A 25,719-nucleotide genomic window follows, 5' to 3' on the forward strand; every position below is an offset into this window, starting at 1 on the left:
TCACTGTTTTATGTAAGCTTTTCAGGGTAAGAAGTGGAGAAGGAAATATAAATTGTATTTTACGAAACAGTGGATAGCAGTATCCAATTTATCCAGCAGATGTCAGTAAATAGCTATTGTTTTCGCGAAACCAAGAGGGCAGTAAACAAGGAAGCACGTGACATGCTGAGCCAGTAAACTGTGTGTCCACTAGATAGCACAGCTACAAAGTCAAATGGCTGCAAAGTAAGAATGAATGAAAAACACATTTTAAATTTTGGTCTTAAATTAAGGTTAGGCATAAGATTACCAGGGTGGTTGGGGTTAAGTTTAAAATCACATTTGAAGAAGAGCGATAGTAGAAATGGGAGGGGTTTATGACCTTATGGCTGTGGTAACTAGTGACGAGAAGTAACATCGGGGTCCTACTTTTTTTTTTTACTGTGACGGACCTGCGTGGATCTATCCGCCTATCCATACCCCGTGATCACCAAAACAACCTAACAAAGTGGGGGGGAAAATGGCGAGCGGAGAGGAGGCAAGACGCCCCTCGGTTTCTTCCTCTGCCGTTCTCGAGGACCTGTTCCCTGCCGGAGGATCAGAGCCAGTATGTGGGGACGAGAACCCTGAGCTTGTGCAACTGCGAGAGCGTCTCCAAGGCTGGCTATCGCAATATGAGCCGTTGCTGTTATGGGTGCAGAGGCTGCTTGTTTGGGAAAGGCCGCTCTACAGCATCTTTGTTGCGCTCACGCTGAACACCTTGTTCTGGTAATGCTAAAATCATTAGTAAGAATCACTCATGTCATCGGTGATGTTGCGCTGGAATGGGAAGATGCACTGTCGCGACTGTTTTAGCTTGGTGGTAGTAACGCCAGCTAGCTACTTGCTGTAGTGTCGCTGGATTGAATGACAGCGAGACATCGATAATCCCTCGGACGACAGCGACGCTAGCTCGCTGGCTAATTAACTATTTAATGCTGTCAGTTGGTAGTTTGGCATGCCAAAATGTACCATGCCTAGTATCAATTCAATTAATAACGTTTAGCCAAATACCGTACATTAGCTACAAGTTATCTATCCTTGAAATAACAGTACCTAGTTGACAGCGGTCTAATCTTGCTACCTTGCTAACAAGACGTTTTGGAGCGTTCGGATAGAAATGTGTCAATGTAGAACAAACATGCCTCTCCGACATGTAGACCAAGGAATCATGATGGCTGTATTCATGGTATTTATATCTGCAACGTTTGACAACTGAACGTGGCCAAGTTGACAGTTCTGTTTCATGTATTGTCCTGAACCAGGACAGGGGGCTAGCTGACAGTCTATTCACTCCTGTGGCTAGCTAGCTACTTAACGTTAGCAAATAGCTAGGAACATTTTAAAACGGCATGGGTTGTTTTCATGTGTGTGTTACAGGCTTCTGTCGTCGACGTCCCTGCGTCCTCTCTTCCTCCTGAGTCTTTCCATTCTAGGGCTCATGCAGCTGGAGAGATGGAAGCATAAATTACCTCTTACAACCGGTAAGTAAGTTCATAGTAGGTGCATGCATGCATTACTCTTGCAACACCCACCCCTGACTCTGGGGTCAGTGTGAAGTCTGAAATGTTGGTACAGGTCACGCTTTGATAAGATGGTTGAATGTTGTGGATTTAGATTTGATTTTAAATGTCATTGTTCTGATGACTTTGATTCCCAAGGCTATTCTATGAAGTCTAAAATGTATTGTTGATGATGTTGGACTTAGATGGAAAAAATCTCTCCTGTCTACTCTCTCCGCTACAGTTCAGTATCCTGAGGCCAACCCACTGGAAAGGTACACCTCTTGACTCAATTAAAGGTCCAATGCAGCTGTTTTTAATCTGTCAAATCATTTCTGGGTAACAATTAAGTACCTTAATGTGATTGTTTTAAATTTGAAATAGTACAAAAATAAACAAATGTATTTTTAGCAAAGAGCAATTCATCAACAAAAATGTAGCTAGGACTGTCTAAGTGGTCTGAGTGGGGAGGGGAAATGTAACATTAGTTGTTGTTGGCAGAGAGGTTTGGAACTCTTTCTTATTGGTGTATTCATTCATTTACTGCATGGAGATGTCACCATTGAAGGCCAAAACTCCATCCCACCAAAATAGGCTGAAATTTCAGGCATTCTTTTCAAACGGCTCTTACACTAAAGGGGCATTATCATCATTTGCACAATTAAACAGTATTATTCCAACGTCATAGTGTGGAAATGTGTGTGTGTATATAAAACACAGAAAAATCACGATTTTTGACTGCACTGGGCCTTTAAACACATCCTACTCCACCCTGCTCCTATAACACCTTCAAGCACTTTAATGTTATAGTGACTCATGTGATTATTCAGGCGTTTTCCCTACTTGTTTGGTGCTCTGTACCTGTCAATAGCAGCAGGGCACATATAAAGAGTAGTGGAAGAGCTGATCTAGGATCAGGCTCACCCTATCTATTATAAGCACTCCTACTCTGAGACGCTTGAAGCCTTTTAGGTCTGGCTTAGTACTGCTTGTGTTCATTTGTTCATCCCACGGTCTCTTTCTCTGACTGCAGAGAGGCCATGAGTGTGCAACCCCGGCTCCTCAGCATTCCAGAGCTCAGCCACCACCTGGTGGAGAGCTACCTCTACTGCTGCCTCTACGTCCAGGAGATGCTGCAGTACAAAAGGCAGAACCACGGAAAGGTATTTTGGGTTTGATGGCGGCTCAGTGGGTTAGAGCTCATTGCCTCCAACATCGGGGTTGTGGGTTCGATTCCCATGTTGGCCACATGTACTGATTGTCATTTGGTATCTGTAGGTTGAAGTGTATTAAAGCAACGGATAAATTACCATATTGTTGTTTGAGTGCCTCTCATGGTTTATCAAAACATTAAATTGCTTGAGTTGCATATATGTTTTTGTATATCTGAAGGAGCGGAGGCTGGTGGGAGGAGCTGTAGGAGGACGAGTTCATTAATGGCTGGAATGGAATTTATGGAACGTAGTAAAATGTGATTTCCATATGTTATACCGTTGCATGAATTCCATTACATCGAGCCTCCTCCTATAGCTCCTCCCACCATCCTCCTCTGATCTGAAGAGGTATTTGCTGATGCTGAAGTAGTCGTCCCTCCCCTACACTAGTTTCAGCCAACTTGCAGGTTTAATGCCACTGCGTCTCTTTTCTCCCTCCAGTTCTGTGCTATGATGTGCTCTGGTTGTTCTGTGCTCGCTGTGGTGGGACACTACGTACCAGGAATCATGATATCCTATATCATCGGTGAGCTGCCTTGCGTTTTCAATCCTTTTCCCTTGTTTTTCACAAAGGCAACCAACCAACCAGTATGCCAATGGGTGTGGTTGTCTGTAAGAAAAGCAGTGCTACTGCATAACAATTGCCAACCAAAGTTATTGCCAATAACTTCTAAATGCAACCTTCATAACACCATTTATAGTGTTGCCATTCCCCAACCTAGAAATGTATTGTGATTTGTGAAGCTCAGTATTCCAGGGTCGTAGTCAATAGTGCACACAGTAGCCAGACATTTGCAATGTTGTAGCGTTTGGAGTAAATGGTTTCCGTTGCAGAATGTTTTGCTACGTTGTTCACTAATAAATATGACCCTGAATATATCCCTTTCTCTGGTTTACACTGAAGATTGAGTGCATTCCAAATGGCACCCTATTCCCTATATAGTGCACTACTTTTGACCAGAACGCTATGGGCTCTGATCAAACGTAGTGCACTATGTAGGCAAAAGGGTGGCATTTCGGATGCTGCGCTTGTCATGGTGAGTCAAAAGCCATTGAAGTGCCACGTTAGGGTTGTTTTTTTTGTCCTGTGCCCAGCGCTGAGTGTGTTGGTGTGGCCTCTGGTGGTGTACCACGAGCTGATCCAGCGGATGTACACGGGCCTGGAGCCCATCCTGATGAAACTGGACTACAGTATGAAGGGAGACACGCAGCACCACAAGCACGATAAGAGGAGTGAGTTTACAGTGTGTTTGGTGTGTGTGTGCCCTCCGCCATTCACGTCACCAGGTCCCCTCTCTGGCTGTGAACACTGAACGTCAGGGTTGCCTGGTGTTAGATTCTAATTCCCAGAGTAAAACACTCAACAGACATGATGAAAGCTTAACCAAGTTTATTCTGCCCAGAGGGTCAATATAGCTGCATTCAGACAAAAACATTTTCACACAAGCACTGATATTTAACCGATTCTCATAGGCGGAGTCTCCTGCTACACATCTGTGCAAACATTATTATTTACTGCTAGGCATGACACTAGTGCTAAAGGCCATGAACTTTTATTTCTCCCTTAAGGTGACCTGACCTCAACCCCCCTCCCCAATCACTAATCCATGGCTCTCTCCCCTTATCAATGCCTGCCACATGTAATCGATCCCTGCACTCAACACATTCCAAGCTTAATTGCACACATTGTATACTTTCCTATAACCCTTAACTTCTGGTGTAGACCCTCTAAACCTCAGAACTCCATCAGTGACATTAATGAATATATTTCCTATTCTCAGAACCCGTTCTCCTCCCGGTTTGTGCCACTAGTGTGGCAGCTGGAGCAAATTTATTTTCAGACATGTAAGGATTTGGGGTTTCCACGGATCCTTAAAGGTCTTAAGTCTTAAATTGTGCTTTCAAAGGACTTTAAAAAATGCAACAGAGATGACTACAGTGTTTCCGTTATATTGTGCAGCTGCTTCATTGTTGCCACCGCGGGAAAAACAAACACAATTGAACTTCAAATAATACTCTTTCAAGACCTATCCACAAGTTCGCCTCCGTGAGTCGCGTCGTTGCCAGAGAGAGCAAGGTAGCCTATGCTATTTGATAGACAACACTAACGAGAGCTGGGACGATAAACCGAAAATTAGACACCCTCCTTGTACTGAAGCAATTTTGCTTATGTTTGTAATTTCTTTGATTAGGCTACACAACAGTCCTGCTGTTGTGTCTAAAACCATTATTTGATTAACCTGCTTCCTGCAATGAAAGTATCTGTCCTGTCCCTGTTTTGCTTCTGGCTCACTCCCGCTCCCCTCTTTGCACACAAGGTGAAGGGAGAGATGTATTCTGATAAGTGCAAGCATACTGAAAGTTGAGCTACATTTCGAAATATAATTGCGTGAGAGACAGTTTTTTTCCAACAACTACTGTTAAGAGTCAGCTTTATTTGAGGAACAATTATTTTGGAACTGTCAATATAAAGGAGGGGGAAAACCACTTTACAAACGCAGTATGTAATTGAGATGATTCGCCAACGGAGTGGAGCGCACCATTTGCGATGAATGCATCAAGTAGGCTACCAATGAAATGTTTTTGTAGGACATTACAATTACTGTTAGATCAATTGCATGGCTAAAGAAACAATATCATGTTTAGATTTAGCAATCTAGCTAATGTGTTTTTGAGTTCCCACTTCCTCAGTTTGTATATGATGTAGCATAGTCTATCACCAAGGCCAATATGCAAATATACAGGAACATTCACCTCTAAAGAGACAAACATATCTAATTATTCTGGATCCTATTTTGAAAAATTGCACAACAAAACATCCATCATGCACTCCATGAATATGTTAGATGAAATGGCGTACTTCTTTACTTGCCACTGGAAAGTCCGTCTAGAGCCCTCCCACTTAGCGACCTTAGCTCAAACCATTTGATACCTGATTCATTTCACGAGGGAGTTATTTTCTTCACCTTTTTGGTTGTAGTCTGTTATAGCATAATACCTCCAGAAGAGCTACTGTGTGTCTAGAAATTTGTCCCAGCCCCACTCTAACAAACCAGATTCTACAAAGCAACCTTGTTAAGCTGCCTCGGGTGTGTTTGAACAGTGCTGGCTCAAAAGCCTGCACGCCCAGTGGCCTTTCTCTGGTTGACCATGTGTTTTATATAGTAACAGGTGCTGTATATTTGACCTTTTGTAAGGCATTTATTTTCATCATTATGGTATTGAGTATCAATATACTAAGCTGGTGTTGAAATCGAAGCCAAAATTCTGGACACTTAGTTAATGATTAGCCTATTGGGGTAGCCTAACAAAGGAAGATGGGCAACCCCATGCTTCAGCCGTCTAGCCATTAGCCACTAAACTACTACATTCGTCAGGCTCGTGGAAGAGCACACCTGCCTGATATTGAGCCACCTTTGAAAGAGGGCCCAGAAAATACGACTGTTGCCAACATGGGCTCATTTCTGGAGAAGAATATTAGCTGGTGTGGCGCGCGCAGACCTCAATTTGTATTAAATTGTATGCCAAGTGACATTTTAAATGTCTAAAGTCTTAAATTCAACTTCTTGCATCCTGCAGTTACCATTTAAAACTGTGTGTGTGTGTTGCAGAGGTGAAGGAGGTGGAGGAAGGGGATGAGCCCAGGGCTGAGACAGAGAGCGAGAGTGAGGAGGAGCTATCCTGCTTTGCCCCACTGGTAAGCACCACGTCGTCTGCCATCTTGCACCAGGATTGTGTGTTGTTTATATGGATATATTTACCGATACAATTGGACCAACTGGGGACATTTTGTCGGCCCCCACAAGGGAGAAAGGCGATTTGTAGGGGGTTAAGGATAGAATTAGGGTTGGGGGCAATGTTCCCTCAAATGTTGTCACTGAGCAAATATCAGGTCTGCTGAGCGCAAACTTGAATGTGGTGAAAATTCTGTGCAACTTCCAGTGCGCATTTACTGTGAACACTGAGGCTGTACCCGCTTTAAGTTAGTTTTTTAACAGTGGCCAAGTACACTACTATGGCTTTTTTAGCCTAATATACTCTTACCAGAGTGACCTACCACCGAAAACAATGGAGAAAATGCATCCCATAACATTTTAACATAGCTGTTCTATCATTCAACCTACATTAGCAGCCTACATTCCATGAGACTTGTCAAATAAACCCAGGCCCTGCATGTCCCCAGGCACCCTCATTTGTTGACTTCTGTGATCGAAAAAGCCTTGGTTTCATGCATGTCAACATCAGAAGCCTCCTCCCTAAGTTTGTTTTACTCACTGCTTTAGCACACTCTGCCAACCCTGATGTCCTTGCCGTGTCTGAATCCTGGCTCAGGAAGGCCACCAAAAATTCTGAGATTTCCATACCCAACTATAACATTTTCCATCAAGATAGAACTGCCAAGGGGGGAGGAGTTGCAGTCTACTGCAGAGAGAGCCTGCAAAGTAATGTCATACTTTCCAGGTCCATACCCAAGCAGTTCGAACTACTAATATTAAAAATTACTCTCCAGAAATGTCTCTCACTGTTGCCGCCTGCTACCGACCCCCCTCAGCTCCCAGCTGTGCCCTGGACACCATTTGTGAATTGATCGCCCCCCATCTAGCTTCAGAGTTTGTTCTGTTAGGTGACCTAAACTGGGATATGCTTAACACCCCGGCAGTCCTACAATCTAAGCTCGATGCCCTCAATCTCACACAAATCATCAAGGAACCCACCAGATACAACCCTAAATCTGTAAACAAGGACACCCACATAGACGTCATCCTGACCAACTGGCCCTCCAAATACACCTCCGCCGTCTTCAACCAGGATCTCAGCGATCACTGCCTCATTGCCTGTATCCGCTACGGAGCCGCAGTCAAACGACCACCCCTCATCACTGTCAAACGCTCCCTAAAACACTTCTGTGAGCAGGCCTTTCTAATCGACCTGGCCCGGGTATCCTGGAAGGACATTGATCTCATCCCGTCAGTTGAGGATGCCTGGTCATTCTTTAAAAGTAACTTACTCACCATTTTAGATAAGCATGCTCCCTTCAAAAAATGCAGAACTAAGAACAGATATAGCCCTTGGTTCACTCCAGACCTGACTGCCCTCGACCAGCACAAAAACATCCTGTGGCGGACTGCAATAGCATCGAATACTCCCGGCGATATGCAACTGTTCAGGGAAGTCAGGAACCAATACACTCAGTCAGTCAGGAAAGCTAAGGCCAGCTTCTTCAGGCAGACATTTGCATCCTGTAGCGCCAACTCCAAAAAGTTCTGGGACACTGAAGTCCATGGAGAACAAGAGCACCTCCTCCCAGCTGCCCACTGCACTGAGGCTAGGTAACACGGTCACCACCGATTTTAAATCCATGATTATCGAAAACTTCAACAAGCATTTCTCAACGGCTGGCCATGCCTTCCGCCTGGCTACTCCAACTTCGGCCAACAGCTCCGCCCCCCTGCAGCTACTTGCCCAAGCCTCTCCAGGTTCTCCTTTACCCAAATCCAGATAGCAGATGTTCTGAAAGAGCTGCAAAACCTGGACCCATACAAATCAGCTGGCTTGACAATCTGGACCCTCTATTTCTGAAACTATCTGCCGCCATTGTCGCAACCTCTATTACCAGCCTGTTCAACCTCTCTTTCATATCGTCTGAGATCCCCAAGGATTGGAAAGCTGCCGCAGTCATCCCCCTCTTCAAAGGGGGAGACACCCTGGACCCAAACTGTTACAGACCTATATCCATCCTGCCCTGCCTATCTAAGGTCTTCGAAAGCCAAGTAAACAAACAGGTCACTGACCATCTCGAATCACACCATACCTTCTCTGCTGTGCAATCTGGTTTCCGAGCCGGTCACGGGTGCACCTCAGCCACGCTCAAGGTACTAAACGATATCATAACGGCCATCGATAAAAGACAGTACTGTGCAGCCGTCTTCATCGACCTTGCCAAGGCTTTCGACTCTGTCAATCTCTATATTCTTATCGGCAGACTCAGTAGCCTTGGTTTTTCTGATGACTGCCTTGCCTGGTTCAACAACTACTTTGCAGACAGAGTGCAGTGTGTCAAATTGGAGGGCATGCTGTCCGGTCCTCTGGCAGTCTCTATGGGGGTGCCACAGGGTTCAATTATCGGGCCGACTCTTTTCTCTGTATATATCAATGATGTTGCCTGATCCACCTCTACGCAGACGACACCATTCTATATACTTCCGGCACGTCCTTGGACACTGTGCTATCTAACCTCCAAACGAGCTTCAATGCCATACAACACTCCTTCCGTGGCCTCCAACTGCTCTTAAACGCCAGTAAAACCAAATGTATGCTTTTCAACCGTTCGCTGCCTGCACCTGCACACCTGACTAGTATCACCACCCTGGATGGTTCCAACCTTGAATATGTGGACATCAATAAGTACCTAGGTGTCTGGCTAGACTGTAAACTCTCCTTCCAGACTCATATCAAACATCTCCAATCGAAAATCAAATCTAGAGTCGGTTTTCTATTCCGCAACAAAGCCTCCTTCACTCACGCTGCCAAACTTACCCTAGTAAAACTGACTATCCTACCGATCCTCGACTTCGGCGACGTCATCTACAAAATAGCTTCCAACACGCTACTCAGCAAACTGGATGCAGTTTATCACAGTGCCATCCGTTTTGTCACTAAAGCACCTTATACCACCCACCACTGCGACTTGTATGCTCTAGTCGGCTGGCCCTCGCTACATATTCGTCGCCAGACCCACTGGTTCCAGGTCATCTACAAGTCCATGCTGGGTAAAGCTCCGCCTTATCTCAGTTCACTGCTCATGATGGCAAAAATCGCTGAAGTTGGAGACTTTATCTCCCTCACCAACTTCAAACATCTGCTATCTGAGCAGCTAACCGATCGCTGCAGCTGTACATAGTCTTATCGGTAAATAGCCCACCCAATTTTACCTACCTCATCCCCATACTGTTTTTATTTATTTACTTTCTGCTCTTTTGCACATCAATATCTCTACCTGTACATGACCATCTGATCATTTATCACTCCAGTGTTAATCTGCAAAATTGTAATTATTTGCCTACCTCCTCATGCCTTTTGCACACAATGTATATAGACTCTTTTTTTTTCTACTGTGTTATTGACTTGTTTATTGTTTACTCCATGTGTAACTCTGTGTTGTCTGTTCACACTGCTGTGCTTTATCTTGGCCAGGTCGCAGTTGCAAATGAGAACTTGTTCTCAACTAGCCTACCTGGTGAAATAAAATGAAATAAAAAATAATAATAATTTAGCTGATTCAATGGTTTGGCTGAATCAAAATTAGACAAGTGTTGCATCCCAATAATCTTTCATTTTTCCCTAGCAATATACACATGTTCACTTCCCCTTATGGATTTGAAAGGAAATTAACGTTAATGGAAACTCCCTCTAGCCCATGCCTATAAATCTAATGCTTTTAAATATGTCTGGAATAGAACAAGCGCACACTTCAGGAGGAATGAGAGGTTATTTGTACTCAACCAAGATATTCCCCTCAATGAAAGGCAATTTATTATTTTTTTACAGAATGTGGTTTAATTAATGTTTGATTGTTGACATTTCCTCACAATTGAGAGGATAAGAAAATATTATGGCTTGACTTTGTAATAACCTGATTGGGCTCTAGAATGGGTTCTGTCGAGAGCCTTTCACTAAAGAACAATGGTGATGTCATTCGTCAGGTGGATGCAAAGACCACCGCCCTGGCTATGGCCATCACTGACTCAGAGCTGTCTGACGAGGAAGCATCCATTTTGGAGAGTGGGGGGTTTTCCGTATCCAGAGCTACCACCCCACAGCTTACAGACGTCTGTGAAGGTAGGTACCTAAGCACAGCAGGCCCTTCCTCCAAAGTATCTGTCCTGTGCAACTTGGATTCAAAAGAAAAGGAATAGTGTGTTCATTAGTGCAAACCGAAACAAAAATGTTTTGCCCCATTTAAAACAAATGCTCGCCTAGCGTGTTGTTATTGTCGGTCAATCAAAGCCGCACCACAGTCAGAGGCTCCATGTGTATAGCAAGTGAAGTGGGAAATTTCTATTCAATGCAAAATGGAATTGGGTTACAATGATCAACCAACTGGTAGGCTGCTGTTTCATATGAATGGAGTTGTTGTACACAAGGATTCCTCAATAAGCCTTGCTACTTTAGCTAGTTAGCTGGCTAATTTAGCTGTCTACTGTAGCTAGTTTCTTTACAAAGATTAGATGCAGTCAAGACGGACACTAGCAGATGGTATGATAGATAACCTATGGCAGCAACAAGTGTCTAACTGGCTTGTGTCGGTTTGCCAACTTTCTCTCTCTCCCTCTTCCATGCCACACTCACACACACCGGCCCCTGCTCCTCTATCTCCCCTCCCCCACCCGTCCAAGCAGAGCGCAGTGCACCGGCTCTCAAGTTACGCAAGCAGGTCTCCATTAAAGTTATTTTTCCAACAGTTGTTTACAGACAGATTATTTCACTGTATCACAATTCCAGTGGGTCAGAACTTTACATTCACTAAATTGACTGTGCCTTTAAACAGCTTGGATTATGTCATGGCTTTAGAAGCTTCTGATAGGCTAATTGACATAATTTGAGTCAATTGGAGGTGGTGTACCTGTGGATGTATTTCAAGGCCTACCTCTAAGCACGGGGATGGCAGCATCATGTTGTGGGGGTGCGTTGCTGTAGGAGGGACTGGTGCACTTCACAAAATAGATGGCATCATGAGGTAGGAAACTTATGTGGATATATTGAAGCAACATCTCAAGACATCAGTCAGGAAGTTAAAGCTTGGTCACAAATGGGTCTTCCAAATGGGCAATGACCCCAAGCATACTTCCAAAGTTGTGGCAAATTGGCTTAGGGACAACAAAGTCCAGGTATTGGAGTGGCCATCGCAAAGCCCTGACCTCAATCCTATAGAACATTTGTGGGTAGGACTGAAAAAGTGTGTGTGTGTGTGAGCAAGGATGCATACAAACCTGACTCAGTTACATCAGCTCTGTCAAGAGGAATGGGCCAAAATTCACCCAATTTATTGTGGGAAGCTTGTGGAAGGCTACCCAGAACGTTTGACCCAAGTTAAACATTTTAAAGGCAATGCTACCAAATACTAATTGAATGTAAATCATTTTCTCTACTATTATTCTGACATTTCACTTAAAATAAAGTGGTGATCCTAACTGACCTAAAACAGGGATTTCTTTACTAGGATTAAATGTCAGGATTTGTGAAAAACTGAGTTTAAATGTACTTGGCTAAGGTGTATGTTAACTTCAGACTTCAACTGTATGCTGTTGACTCCTTCCTCATTCACTATATATCAGAATTACATTTTCACTGCATATTAAACGGCTACTCAGCGACATGGCGTTACCACAAGCAGGATATTGTAGATATTCACTCGCAAAAAATATCTTGCCATGTGCAGGCGAGCTTTAAGCTGCTGCAATGTGACAGCTGCTGGACCAAAACGGCAGAGAAATTCAGCCTTGCGATTCACATTCTTAGAAGTCAACCCAATATTGCGATTTACTTCATGCATTGCTGACTACCTTTAACCCCATCCTCTCTCTCTCTCCTGTGACTTTTTAGACCTGGACCAGCAGAGTGTGCACAGTGACCCAGAGGAGGCCTTCTTAAGGGACCTACCTGAATTCCCCTCGATTGACGAGTTCCCCATCGAGCACAGCCTCCTCCACTTCCCATTGCGTGGCCCCGGTCAGGGCCAAGGGGACGGGCCCGCGGCTGGGGGAAGAGAGCCCTCGGAGGGGGAGCCCATGAGCCCTGCCAGCCTCCTCATCCAGCACCTGGCCTCCCCGCTCCACTTTGTCAACACACACTTCAACGGACATGGACGGCCGCCAGGTGGGGACCAGGGACCACTGCTGGGTGCTGGGAGAGCGGAGGTGGTGGTGCATGGGGGGGAAGGGGAATCCCAGGCCCCAAGGCAGTCACTGGAAGCCCTGAGTGAGGAGATTGTGAACACGGCAATCTCCACCGTGGTACAGAACACACTGTCGGCCCTGCTACGCTCCACCGAGGCAAGTAAGGGCCCATCCATCGCAGATTTCCTGCCCACCGACATGCCCCCCAGCGCCCTGGAAAGCCCCCCTGTCGCCGAGGCAGAAAAGGACCAGGATGTGGTCGCTGTGGAGTCTGAGAGGAGTGCCGAGGAGATGCCGGACGACATGTTTGTACCGACCGAGGACGAGGACTTTGAGCTTCTGGACCAAAGTGAACTGGAGCAGATGGACGAGGGTCTGCTGGGTCTTCTCAGTCCTGATGGACAGGGGGTAGTGGGAGTGGCCTCTCCCACAGACACACACCCATCTCCGACGCACCAACCGGAATCCTTCTAGTGTCCTCATCACCGCTCATACCCTACTGTTTTGTTTTACGTAGATATACATTATACAGATATGTACACTTATCAAAGTGGCAGTTGGTTAGTGATTGAGATCACTGTGGTTAATTCTGCCTCCACACGATCACCGTGGTTGAGTCCAAATGGCACTCTATTCCCTTTATAGTGCCCTACTTTTTACCAGGGCCCATAGGGCTCTGGTCAAAAGTAGTGCACTATAGCTGGAATAGGGTACCATTTGGGATTAAACTTGTTTCTTGAGGCTTGGGCTTGATGGTACCTGTGTTTGACAGGCTTTTATTGCTTTTAACCAAGGGAACAAGCCATCTGAGATTTGGGAGCTACTAGTAATATGTTTGGGTGGCAGGAGAAGGGTTTGGTGGAACCTCGTCCCAGATTTGTTTCTGCTGTATCTTGTAATGCCAAATGGAGTTGGGTATATTTACAGCACAATCTGCAATAGGTCCAGATCCACAGCCACCCTTCTTGAAGGAAATTATTAACAGATTATATGTAGATGGATTGTTTGAGAGAAAAGAAAAGGTTTTTGTTTTGATTATATTAATATATATGATAAATTATTTTTATTTAATGGTCAGTTTAATGGAAATCTATTGTCGTCATATGGGAATTTGAAAGTAATCAAGATTCTCTATGGTCAGTAACCCAAATTGATTCTACAATCTGCATTGGATTTAGATCATTAGCGAAACACACGTTCTCATGTAGGCACAAATACGTACGTTTGGGAGTTTCATTGAAGGCAGTTTATTAACCAGCAACCCCTCAAGTAAGTTCAGCACTCAATTGTGAAATCTCCCAAACAAAACTTAGTCTGTAGTTAATAGCCATACACAAAGGAGTTATGCCATCTATTTTAACTGTCTATGAAAATGACATTTAGGGTGTATTGGACATTGTAGGCACAAATACGTATGTTTGGGAGTTTTATTGAATGCAATTTAATGACCAGCAAGCCCCTCAAGTAAGTTCCACACTCACACATAATTTACAATAGATCTTTGAATTTTAGTGTTAATTTTTTTTAAATCCCCAAACCAGGTGATGGTAAAAAAAAATCTTTACCCATACAAAACATACTTACTGTGGTATGCTGACAACTTTTTCAATTGCTCATTGTCAACATCTCAAAGGTCTATATTTTGTTAGTTGTATTCTGTAATGGTTGTAAACGAATGCAAGTGCTACTTCACCACCACCAATTGCTTAATATGTGTACAACTTGCAAATGTTCTGGGTACTTAATACTCTTGGAAATCCCAGACCGAGGGCAAAACATTTGCAACACTGTGGGAGGCAACCAGTCTGTCTAGAGACTAGGTACCTAACATCTGAAGGTTCATAATGCAGGTTTTGTCATGGCAATCCCACATACAACTGCCATTCGCTATGACAAATGATTGAAAGTAATAGGAATACATGCATTGCATTATCTGTCAAAAAGGTATGTTAACTAGGTCCTATGTAACAATGATGGGAATTAATTTCATAAATTGGTTACTAGTGGGACTTCAGCTCAACCAACTTAACGAGGACAGCTTTATTGCAAGTGTGCCTATCTGATCTGAATCTCAGGAGTGGGATGTACTTTAGTTTGCGCAATGGAAGATACCGTTGCACATAGAAACGAATATGTAGATGCAAATTAATGAGGTAGAAAATGGTGTCCACCAATGTCTAGCCTAAAGTTCCCCAACCCAATTTGTCCCTGTGCACTGTATTGTAATATAGACCAACCTTTTTCCTGGCCAATGACTTCCAAGCACTTCTGTAAAAGGTTTCCCTCAAAATGAGAGCAATTTAACATTGCATGTGAAAACCAAGCATTAAAAATGCAACTTGGAGGGAGCAAGACCTTGGACTTGTAGCAAGCATGCAATTTTTGTATGTTGCAGCTTAAATAGAATTTCTATAACACTAAATTGCCAATGAGGAAATTTAGTGTGATTTCATTTAAAAGGTCATTTGTTTTACTATAATCCCACTGTAACCAACTATAAAAAGATATTAACAAATGTGTTATAGAAATGTTTGCTTATGCTTTTACTGCTTCTTGATCTATAAAGGCACTTAACAAGAAATGTACTATTGTAAAGAAATGTACCTTGTCTCCTGTTTTTCAGAAACTACTGATCAATTTGATATTTTACATCTACAAAGGAACACAAACAAGTTTTGAAAATGATAAGATTTATTGCAATTACAAGAGGTTAAACACTGACAGTAGCTCTTTGTGCAATGAAAGAGAATAAAAGAACGAACTGAAACAAGCGATGGAATGCAGTTGAAATTGATTTAAATCCCTTTTATTCATCTAACCCATATCCTCCTCTCCCTCCTCTTCAAACTCGCCCTCCTCCTCGGCGGTGGCATCCTGGTACTGCTGGTACTCAGACACCAGGTCGTTCATGTTGCTCTCGGCCTCGGTGAACTCCATCTCGTCCATGCCCTCTCCGGTGTACCAGTGCAGGAAGGCCTTGCGGCGGAACATGGCTGTGAACTGCTCAGAGATGCGCTTAAACAGCTCCTGGATGGCTGTGCTGTTCCCGATGAAGGTAGCGGCCATCTTGAGTCCGCGGGGTGGGATGTCGCAGACTGCAGTCTTGACATTGTTGGGGATCCATTCGACAAAGTAGCTGCTGTTCTTGTTCTGCACGTTCAGCATCTGCTCGTCCACCTCCTTCATGGACATGCGGCCACGGAAGATGGCGGCCACGGTGAGGTAACGGCCATGGCGGGGGTCGCAAGCTGCCATCATGTTCTTGGCATCGAACATCTGCTGGGTGAGTTCGGGCACCGTCAGCGCTCTGTACTGCTGGCTACCTCTGCTGGTGAGGGGGGCAAAGCCTGGCATGAAGAAATGCAGGCGGGGGAATGGGACCATGTTGACAGCTAGCTTACGTAGGTCGGCGTTGAGCTGGCCGGGGAAGCGCAGGCAGGTGGTGACACCACTCATGGTGGCTGACACCAGGTGGTTGAGGTCCCCGTAAGTGGGAGTCGTCAGCTTCAGGGTGCGAAAGCAGATGTCGTACAAGGCCTCGTTGTCAATGCAATAAGTCTCGTCAGTGTTCTCCACGAGCTGATGCACAGACAGGGTGGCATTGTAGGGCTCCACCACGGTGTCTGACACTTTGGGAGAGGGCACCACACTGAAGGTGTTCATGATGCGGTCAGGGTACTCCTCACGGATCTTGCTAATCAACAGGGTACCCATGCCAGAGCCCGTGCCGCCTCCAAGGGAGTGGGTGAGCTGGAAACCCTGAAGACAGTCACAGCTCTCGGCTTCCTTTCTCACCACATCCAGGACAGAGTCTACCAGCTCTGCTCCCTCAGTGTAATGACCCTTTGCCCAGTTGTTACCTGCACCACTCTGTCCTTTAAACAACAAAAAGTAACGCAATGAGATGTAGGCTAGGCATATTACTATGGTAATGTGAAATGAATTTGCAATTTCAAAGCATTTGCTCACCAAAGACAAAGTTGTCCGGTCTGAATATTTGGCCAAATGGTCCCGAGCGGACAGAGTCCATCGTGCCAGGCTCCAGATCAACCAGAATGGCACGAGGAACATACTTGCCACCTGAAATAAATTAACATACACATTGTGGGTCAGTAGCTAAATATTTTAAAATCGGCATTAAGAAAACATGCGTGTTTACCCACCAGTGGTACGTTTTCACCAAACTGACTTGTTGCAGATAAAAATCAGTGTGATAACAGTGCACAAAAACATTTACTTTCACAAAAACATTTACTTTTTCCCTTAAGTTTTCATATACAAAAAAAAAAAGAGTTCCATGTGTTTCCATCGCATTTTCAACTCTACCGGTAGTTTAGTCAAACTGTTGCATTAAATAGCAAATGTTCCTACTCTGGTCTTTGTACATGCTCTCTAGCCAACAGCTTGCAGATCGTGTGGGTAGGCTAGTCTACATGATGAGATTTATGGATAAGAGTGAGAATATTTGTCAAACAGCAGTCAAGCATCAAGTCACCAGAATTAGACCCTCTTTATTGGAAAGGAGCATCAAGATCTCATCTGTAGCCTAAAACGGCATTGTTTCTCTGAGTCGGAGACCACACACCATGTTGCGTGACTCCAAGTTTACTTCGATATTATGGTTATTCGATATCTGGTTAACCTTTTTGGGATAGGGGGCAGCATTTTCACTTTTGGATGAATACCGTGCCCAGAGTGAACTGCCTCCTACTGTCCCAGATGCTAATATATGCTTATTAGTAGTAGTATTGGATAGAAAACACTGAAGTTTCTAAAAATGTTTGAATGATGTCTGTGAGTATAACAGAACTCATATGGCAGGTGAGAACCTGAGAAAAATCCAACCAGAAAGTGGGACACCTGAGGTTTGTAGTTTTTCAAAGCGTGGCCTACGGCTTCCACTAGATGTCAACCGTCTTCAGAAACTTGAATGAGGATTCTACTGTAAAGGAGGAGCTCATGAGACCTGTTTGAGTCAGTGGTCTGACAGAGTGCCTTGGTCTCATGACGTGCGCTCCAAACAGAGTTACCTCGCATTCCATTGCTTTTCTACAGACAAAGGAATTCTCCGGTTGGAACATTATTGATGTTTTCTGTTAAAATCATCCTAAGGGTTGATTCCATATATTGTTTGACATGTTTCTAAAGCACTGCCATGGAACTTTTCGAGCTTTTGTCTGGACAAAGTGCCTGCGCCTCATGAAGATGGATTACTGGGCTGAACACGCTAACAAGTGGCTATTTGGACATAAATGATGGACTTTATGGAACAAATCATTTACTGTCATACTGGGATTCCTGGGAGTGCCTTCTGATGAAGATCATCAAAGATAAGTGAATATTTATGGTGTTATTTCTAACTTTGACTCCAAAATGGCAGATATATTCCTCTGGCTGTTTTGGGTTCTGAGCGCCGTTCTCAGATTATGCTTTTTCCGTAAAAGTTTTTTGAAATCTGACACAGCGGTTGCATTAAGGAGAAGTCCATCTTTAATTCTGTGAATAACACTTGTATCTTTTATCAATGTTTATTATGAATGTTTCTGCAAAATCACGGGATGTTTTGGAATCAAAACATTACTGCACGTAACATGCCAATGTAAACTGAGATTTTTGGATATAAATATGCATATTATCGAACAAAACATACATGTATTGTGTAACATGATGTCCTATGAGTGTCATCTGATGAAGATCATCAAAGGTTAGTGATTAATTGTATCTATATTTCTGCTTTTGTGACTCCTATCTTTGGCTGGAAAAATGGCTTTTTTTTAATATACTTGGCTATGACCTAACAACCATATGTTGTGCTTTCGCTGTAAAGCATTTTTTAAATCAGACACGATGGGTAGATAAACATTTTGTTAATCTTTCATTTGCTGTATTGGACTTGTTAATGTGCGAAAGTTACATATTTCGGGAAAAATATTTTTGAATTTCACGCACTGCCTTTTCAGCGGAATGTTGTCGAGGGGTTCTGCCCTAGAAAGTTTAAGGCCTTTGCAGACAACGTTTTTGGCCGTCTTATGCCATTTTTCCATCCTAGAGAAAACGTCCACATTGTGGGCCAATTCTTAGGTCGTAAACGATTGTCGGATGTCTTGGCTCGTTCTGTGCGACATGGACTGACGATTTTAAGTACCGCTTCGTACGGTCTGGCAAAGTTCTAGCAGTGTCTGAATGTTTGGGTCTTTATCGTGTGTGTGGCTGGTGTTATGAGCCGATCCTGGTGACTGACCAACAGGAACACTGTTGGCACTGAGTATGCACACAATAATACAATTATTGTGAATAATTAGATTCATATAATAGTTCAATTTAAACATTCAGCCTACATGCTGTGCAAGAACAATTTCCCTCATCTTTTTTACACGAAAGGTCTGAAATCAGGCCCAGAGTTCAGATTATTCTGAGTTTGGACATAAGGTCTATGTGAAAACTATTTCTAAGATGCATACTTTTCTGAACTCACTTCACTGGCGCATATACAGAGGCTTGAGCTGATGGCACATGCCCAGATCAAAATATAAAATAAACTGCTGCAGTTGATTGCAAGACAATTGCAGAATGTGACTACAGAACAAAAGCATATCCTACAATCTTGACAGGTTGATATCAATATTTTAATTTGTTAACATCACACAGTGTGACAATGTGTTAGTTAAAGAGAACACGGCATACGTTTTTGAATACTTGACACTACTACCAGCGTAAATACACTTTAAAAATCACTTCAACTAGCAACTTAATGTTTTATATTTATTCGAAATGTCACAATTTAGCTAGCTACCTATGTACATAGAGGATAATTTCCAGTTAGTTACCTGTTGCCTCATTGTAGTACACATTGATTCTCTCAAGCTGCAGATCGCTATCTCCATGGTAAGTGCCAGTTGGGTCTATTCCATGCTCATCACTGATAACCTCCCAAAACTGCAAAAGTATGATGGAGTGGTTAGTGGCACGTCAGCGGGTAAAAGTTACTCATAGCATTATAGCTAGCAAGCTCAATTTAGGCAGCCTTCGACAATTGAACGAATTTACTCTTCATATCAACCACACATTTCAGACCACATCTAGCGTTAGCTTGCTAACTAACAAATCGGAAATACTTTAGTTTGGACTTAACTTATGAGCAGGCTAGCGACACAAAGCTAGCTCACGAACGCTAACGTTAGTACTTTGAAAAATGCAACTGAGTTTGCGATACATTTAAATTTTAAAAAGTGCCCTTACCTTGGCACCGATCTGATTTCCACATTGACCGGCCTGTAGATGAACAATCTCCCTCATGTTAAAATCGAGTCGACGTGTAAATGAATAAAGACCACTTGTAAACACCTGACAATAACTGTAATCTTTACTGCGCGCCTTTTTTCTAAACGTCTAAAGTCGAGAGAGCCGTTGAAAGAGAGGGAAAAGAAAGCTTCAAGCGCGCGTGAGGAGTTTGTCTTTGCATGCATTCCATTGGCTAAATCAATATTACGTCATTATCATACAAGGCAATGCTTGGGTATGTGTGTACGTATGTGTGTATATGTGTATATATATATATGTGTGTGTGTGTGTGTGTGTGTGTGTGTGTGTGTATATGTGTATGTGTGTGTGTGTGTGTGTGTGTGTGTATGTGTGTATATATATATATGTGTGTATATATATATGTGTATATATATATATATGTGTGTGTGTGTGTGTGTGTGTGTGTGTATATATATGTATGTATGTATGTATGTATGTGTGTATGTGTGTATGTGTGTATGTGTGTATGTGTGTATGTGTGTATGTGTGTATGTGTGTATGTGTGTATGTGTGTATGTGTGTATGTGTGTATGTGTGTATATATGTGTATGTATATGTATATGTATATATATATGTGTATGTATGTATGTATGTATGTGTATATATATGTATATGTGTATGTATGTGTGTCCTTATAAACCTAGCACAGGCAAAGACAGGCGGCCCCCAGCCAGTCAACGAAATGTTTTTATTTTTTACATGCAGCCAGTTGATAGCGGTGGATGGATAGATATATACAATATGTTGGTTTTAAAATATATGTTTATTACATGCAGTGTTTACCTATGGACCATGATATAAATAGAATTACATAATGTAGCCTACACAACATATGCGTGAAGCCATTCCTTTTTGGACCCAATGTGAAACCGCTGCTTCACCTGAAAACTCAGCCAAACCTGTTGTTGGGCCCTTGTGCAGGGCACTGCTCTGCGGCTGACACTTTGCTGGCTATAGCCTCTTGTGTGCTTTGATGTTTGGGGGTTGGGAATTAAAGAAAAGATATCCCACTGAGCCTCTGTCAGAGTACGCATCCTATAACATATCCTTTATTGCTGACGCTATATATTGGCCATTGAGAGGCTTTGAAGCCACCGGTCAGCCATATTGACACTCCCCAGTAGGCACAGTCTTCCATAGAAATGAATTTTACAGTATTTAAATTAAATGTTAAGGACAAAATTACTTTTAACCGCCTAGTATTTTTTTGTTGATGTGGTGGGGACAGTAACATTAGGGGGAAAATGCTGTCATTTTGTGTTATGTTTAGCACACATATCATTTAAAAGTATGCATTAAGGTGCCTAACATAATAATTGTAAAAAAACAAATGCAGTCATTTATAAATGCATTTCTATAGCTTCCAAATATTTTTTTTATATTGGAGGAGTAGCAAGATGGCTGCGCGGTGGCTTTAATACAGCACACAGTCAGTGATCCAGGTTTTATACACACCGTTGCTGTAACCCATGGACACTTGTCAGACAGACAGACTGCCGCAGAGGAAATGCACGCCATATGTTAGACCTGCAACTCACCACAGGTGTTTGCATATTTGATTCAAAAGCACTAGGAGGGTGTCAGTGTGAACACATGGTGAGATAGCCAGCCCAGTGCTGTGTTACAGTACTGACATGAACACTTGGCTGGTATGCATAAAGACAAGAGCCTCTTGAAAACGAGACCTACAACTCTGCAAACATTCCTCCCTAAAACCTTGGAGTTCCAGCCTTTGATTTTTGGATTCACACCCCACCAGTTACATAAGGCTTACAGACATGGAATCTGAGAATGGCGTGAACTATGTAAAAAATAACTTCATAGCTAAAACAATAAGTTGAAGGGGAAGGATGCAGTGGGGATAGGGGCAACCAGAAGTCCAGTGATGATGATATTCATTGAGGTCATCACTATTTATTTAGTCATCAAATACATGCAACCTTTAATATGCAATTGAATGTCAGATGTCTTTATCAAAAAGTATAAAGACCATTTTTTTTATTTTTTTTGAACAAACATAACTCTGACAGAAAGCGCTTCAGCAAGTCGTAAATTCATGCAGTGTCTTTTCTTGTCCTTGATGCAAGATCTTTCTCCTATGGATAGTGTAAACAAAATAGAAACACAAATGGAACATTACTTTACAATAAAAGGTTCATGATAAATCAATGAATCCAAAAGGAATGAGGGCAATGCAGTACAAATGTTTCCCCTACCATTAGTACAGATCAGGTCCCCCCCACAATTGTTTTCAATTCAAATTTTCGAGGTCCTGGAAAATAATCTCAAACACTGGCACAGAAGCATACTAAGCTATGAGACATGTGATTGCTGTGCCTGTGTCCTAGTTATGATACTTACCTCCCTGAGTTGGTCTGCAGCAATCTGCAGTTTGGCCCTCATCTCATCACCAATGATAACATCAGACAACACGGACCATCTACCGTCCTGGAAGCTCACTGGCATTGAGAAGACTACACCAGCTGGGAGGTTGTACTGTCCTGCAGAGAGGCCAAGAGAAGACATATCAGGGCCTTTATTCATAAAGTGTCTTCGAGAAGGAGTGCTGATCTAGGATCAGTTTGACCTTTTCGACACTCATACTGAGACACTTTATGAATATAGGCTTCATAGGCAGCACTTATTTAGTATGCTTACTTACTTTGTGTTCTTATTTTTATTTGTTTGTTTTTGTCATACCTTATGCTATTTTTAGTATTACATTGTTATTGATTACTGCATTGTTGGGGGTTAGAGCTTGCAAGAAAGGCATTTCACTCTACTTGTGCATGTGACATTGAAACTTTTATCCTGGAACACATTATATAAAATGCGGATACAATATATAAAAATGATTACATAGCCTGGTCCCAGATCTTTAGGTGCTTTAATAGCCAACTCCTATGGCTTTTGTCAATACTCATGTTACAGCACAGACAGATCTGGGATCAGGCTTAATGATACAGTCTTTCTATAGCCAAGTCATGTCAATGACTCTATTAGTTGGCAAGTCTGCACAAACAGATCTGGGACCAGACTAGTAGTATTCCCTCCTATCTGCAACTGTCACTATATTGACTTTTGACCTGACCTGTGCTGAGTATGCCTAAGGAAAAGACCTCCTCTGCAGAAGAGTTGCAGTTCCAGGCCTTCAGAACTGCAATGATCCCATTAGTGGCTGATATGGCTGTGGCCCTCTGGGACTTGGAAGTTACAGTGGCACGTTGGGAACTGACCAAATTCAGGAAGTCAGTCTGTAGCCATTTCCTTTGAGAAAAAAAAGGTATTTAAAGTTTGGGTGCACTGTGTGTGTGTTAGAACTAGAGCACTGATGACAGGGAGGTGTATTATCAAAACTTAGTGCAGTGGTATTTTATGGTTGTTGAATTTAGGTATGAAATAGCACAGGAACAGTAGCTTCGTCCCAGATCTGACTGTGCCGTCTTGCCAAATCCGAAGGACATTTTGGCATGACAATGACCATAGGAGCCGGTTACACAGCACAAACAGATTTATACTGCAGGAACAGTACAGATTCATTGATAAACATAATTTGGCCAAAATGTCTTAGCAAACAGTTAAGTTACCTGTCATATATCATCTTTAGGACTGGCTGAGAAAAATCTGATGGTCCCCAGATGGCCCCTTCGTATTGGAAAACCTTCGCCCTCTGCAGGTCAACATGAGAACTGCCGCTGATGTTGCCCCAAACGATGACATCTGTCACATCTGACCGAGACGATAAAGAATCATCACATGAAGTTTTGGGTTTTTTCAATTTAAGGTAAATGTTTATCCATTTTATAGATACGTGTATAATGGTAATGAAAAAATGAAGGAAAGAATTATTGCGCTAAAAGTTGATTTGAGGAAAGTTTCACTTGGAATGACTGGGATATGTTGTTGTCATCTACTTTTAGTTGAATGCACTGACTCAGTCGCTCTGTATAAGAGCAAAATTAATGTAAATGTAGAATTTTGATTTGTTACCTGCAGTCTTCACAGATAGCTTCTGTGCAATGTGGGCTCTGGCTTCGTACTCCAGTTGAGTTGCCATGCCAACAAAGCGTCCGCTGTCAACCGAGGGAGCGTTCTCTAGCAGAAGGGAGCACTTCAGGTTAACCAAGGTGTTCCCAGCCACAATCACCGCCACGTTCTTGTGCGCCCTTTCGTCGATAAGGAGCCCATACTGTTGGTAACGCTCCGACACCTTCCTCACCTTAAAAATAATAATATGGTCATTTAGCAGATGTTTTTATCCAAAGCAACTTACAGAACTGTCAACACTGACACATGTTCATCGTATGTGGAGTGTATGATACTATAATCCAACCCACAACCCTGGTGTAGCTTGCACCGTGCTCTAACTAACCCACTGAGCCATTCGAACTACACACCTTGCTTTCTTCCTCATCCTCCCCTCCACACTCAGGCCAACTGTCATCCAGGAGGATGATGAAGTGTGCTTGTTGGAAGGCCTGGTCCAGCTCTGTGTAGACAGTGACTTTATGGAGCTGTGGGAGGGCCAGGTCCTCTGTCTCCATCCTGACCCCCTGCAGGTCCTCCTCGATGGCCCCCACATCCAACAGGTGGAGGCTGATGGTTGGGGCGTCCCGGAATACCCCAGGGGCAAATAGCTGGGGGATCAGGATGTAGCAGGTCGGGTTAAGAGCACTGCAGGGTAGCAAAGGAGGGGAACAGTGGATTAAATCTGTTTGTGATGTAGGCCTAAAGCCATAGGAGTTGGCAAGACAGCACAAACTCATCTGGTAGATCAGGATGCTTCGCTGCCTCTGTAGAAGACAAACATATTTGAGCCAAACATTTTCAATATTTTTACTTCATATTTTCAATGGCAATAGACATGTCTTTTTCCTTCCTGAATTGACTCAATTGAAATGGAATTGATCCCAGCCATGCCTCACATTAAGATGCAGCTACCCTACGTACCTGCTGATCCATATGTGCAGTGGCTTGATGAGGCTCTGATGGTACACCTCCTCCTTCATGCACAGCTCCCGTGTCAGCAGGTTCTCTGTTGCAATCTTCATCATCAGTTCCGTCGTCATATCTGAGGTGATGCCATAGTAAGCCTGGAAGTCAAGCAGCACTTTGACATGATTTGATCAGGATGTTTCTATTCTTGCTGAACCAGCTGATTGTGGAATTATCAATAAAGTAATAATTGATATAATGCCAGACTGATAGTTATCTTTGAATAAGGGTGATGTAGATACATTACCTGTACATGTTCTAGGAAGTCGCTGAAGCCCCCTAGAAGCATTCCTTTACCCCCACGGTTGATCAGTTCCCTCCATATCATGGGAGAATGCTCATGCTGCCAGCCATTTTCCTTGCAAGTGGTTTCCAGCCATTGCTGGGAGGTGGAAAGAGAGGGTGACACAGATTGTCTGGACAGAATATCTCTAGTTTAGGCTACACATTGACAAAGTAAAGAGAACATATGAAAATAGAATTGACTGAATGTAATAAATGCATCTACCTGCCACTCATTGGGGTGCATGCAGAGCTTGTGGATGCTGAACTTTGGCAGAGATCTTTGCAGTAAATCTGCAAGAAGTTCAGCTTTGGCAAAGTACGGGCAATTTGCCTTGCCTGAGAGAAAAACAAGTTGTCATGTATGGAATGTCATTACCAGCAGGTCATAAGCTCTTCCTATTTAGGTAAGTCAGACATTTATGTCTACATAGCTAATACAACCTAAACTTGAACAAGTCTTACCAGCAAGTACAAATTTTGCCATGTCTGTTGTCCGGATGTCAGTTG

At 43.1% G+C, this 25,719-nt stretch overlaps 3 protein-coding genes across 3 annotated transcripts; 1 reads left to right on the forward strand and 2 right to left on the reverse strand.

The window, feature by feature from the left end:
• The first annotated feature begins 418 nt into the window (after nucleotides 1-418).
• Nucleotides 419-15,400, forward strand: retreg2 (reticulophagy regulator family member 2). Its single transcript, XM_064969426.1, has 9 exons — nucleotides 419-747; nucleotides 1,399-1,502; nucleotides 1,765-1,795; nucleotides 2,554-2,683; nucleotides 3,176-3,260; nucleotides 3,830-3,967; nucleotides 6,346-6,431; nucleotides 10,438-10,573; nucleotides 12,338-15,400. The coding sequence occupies exons 1-9, from the start codon at nucleotides 500-502 to the stop codon at nucleotides 13,102-13,104; spliced, it is 1,725 nt and encodes a 574-aa protein (XP_064825498.1). The 5' UTR covers nucleotides 419-499; the 3' UTR covers nucleotides 13,105-15,400.
• A 25-nt stretch (nucleotides 15,401-15,425) lies between these two features.
• Nucleotides 15,426-20,073, reverse strand: LOC135542466 (tubulin beta-4B chain-like). Its single transcript, XM_064969427.1, has 4 exons — nucleotides 19,870-20,073; nucleotides 19,458-19,566; nucleotides 16,600-16,710; nucleotides 15,426-16,505 (listed from the first exon to the last, which is right to left on the reverse strand). Exons 1-4 carry the CDS (start codon nucleotides 19,924-19,926, stop codon nucleotides 15,445-15,447), a joined length of 1,338 nt encoding a protein of 445 aa, XP_064825499.1. The 5' UTR covers nucleotides 19,927-20,073; the 3' UTR covers nucleotides 15,426-15,444.
• A 1,812-nt stretch (nucleotides 20,074-21,885) lies between these two features.
• mdh1b (malate dehydrogenase 1B, NAD (soluble)) lies at nucleotides 21,886-25,542 on the reverse strand. Its single transcript, XM_064967289.1, has 9 exons — nucleotides 25,436-25,542; nucleotides 25,175-25,309; nucleotides 24,883-25,025; nucleotides 24,330-24,606; nucleotides 23,923-24,151; nucleotides 23,520-23,661; nucleotides 23,024-23,199; nucleotides 22,294-22,433; nucleotides 21,886-22,028 (listed from the first exon to the last, which is right to left on the reverse strand). Exons 1-9 carry the CDS (start codon nucleotides 25,454-25,456, stop codon nucleotides 21,987-21,989), a joined length of 1,305 nt encoding a protein of 434 aa, XP_064823361.1. The 5' UTR covers nucleotides 25,457-25,542; the 3' UTR covers nucleotides 21,886-21,986.
• Between the last annotated feature and the right edge of the window lie 177 nt (nucleotides 25,543-25,719).

This window comes from Oncorhynchus masou, chromosome 6 (genome assembly GCF_036934945.1).
Source record: "Oncorhynchus masou masou isolate Uvic2021 chromosome 6, UVic_Omas_1.1, whole genome shotgun sequence".
In the NCBI taxonomy this organism is placed as follows: domain Eukaryota; kingdom Metazoa; phylum Chordata; class Actinopteri; order Salmoniformes; family Salmonidae; genus Oncorhynchus; species Oncorhynchus masou.

Bases quoted from the DNA above. Each gene is read 5' to 3' on its own strand.
- retreg2 (XM_064969426.1), top strand. From the start codon at position 500: ATGGCGAGCGGAGAGGAGGCAAGACGCCCCTCGGTTTCTTCCTCTGCC. The intron at 3,261-3,829 runs GTGAGCTGCCTT...TCCTGTGCCCAG, and splicing joins CATGATATCCTATATCATCG to CGCTGAGTGTGTTGGTGTGG. The intron at 6,432-10,437 runs GTAAGCACCACG...GTCATTCGTCAG, and splicing joins TATCCTGCTTTGCCCCACTG to GTGGATGCAAAGACCACCGC.
- LOC135542466 (XM_064969427.1), bottom strand. From the start codon at position 19,926: ATGAGGGAGATTGTTCATCTACAGGCCGGTCAATGTGGAAATCAGATC. The intron at 19,567-19,869 runs GTAAGGGCACTT...ATACTTTTGCAG, and splicing joins GAAATCAGATCGGTGCCAAG to TTTTGGGAGGTTATCAGTGA. The intron at 16,711-19,457 runs GTAACTAACTGG...AATTTATTTCAG, and splicing joins GTACTACAATGAGGCAACAG to GTGGCAAGTATGTTCCTCGT.
- mdh1b (XM_064967289.1), bottom strand. From the start codon at position 25,456: ATGCACCCCAATGAGTGGCAG. The intron at 25,310-25,435 runs GTAGATGCATTT...TCCACCTCCCAG, and splicing joins TGCACCCCAATGAGTGGCAG to CAATGGCTGGAAACCACTTG. The intron at 22,029-22,293 runs GTAAGTATCATA...CACTATCCATAG, and splicing joins CTGCAGACCAACTCAGGGAG to GAGAAAGATCTTGCATCAAG.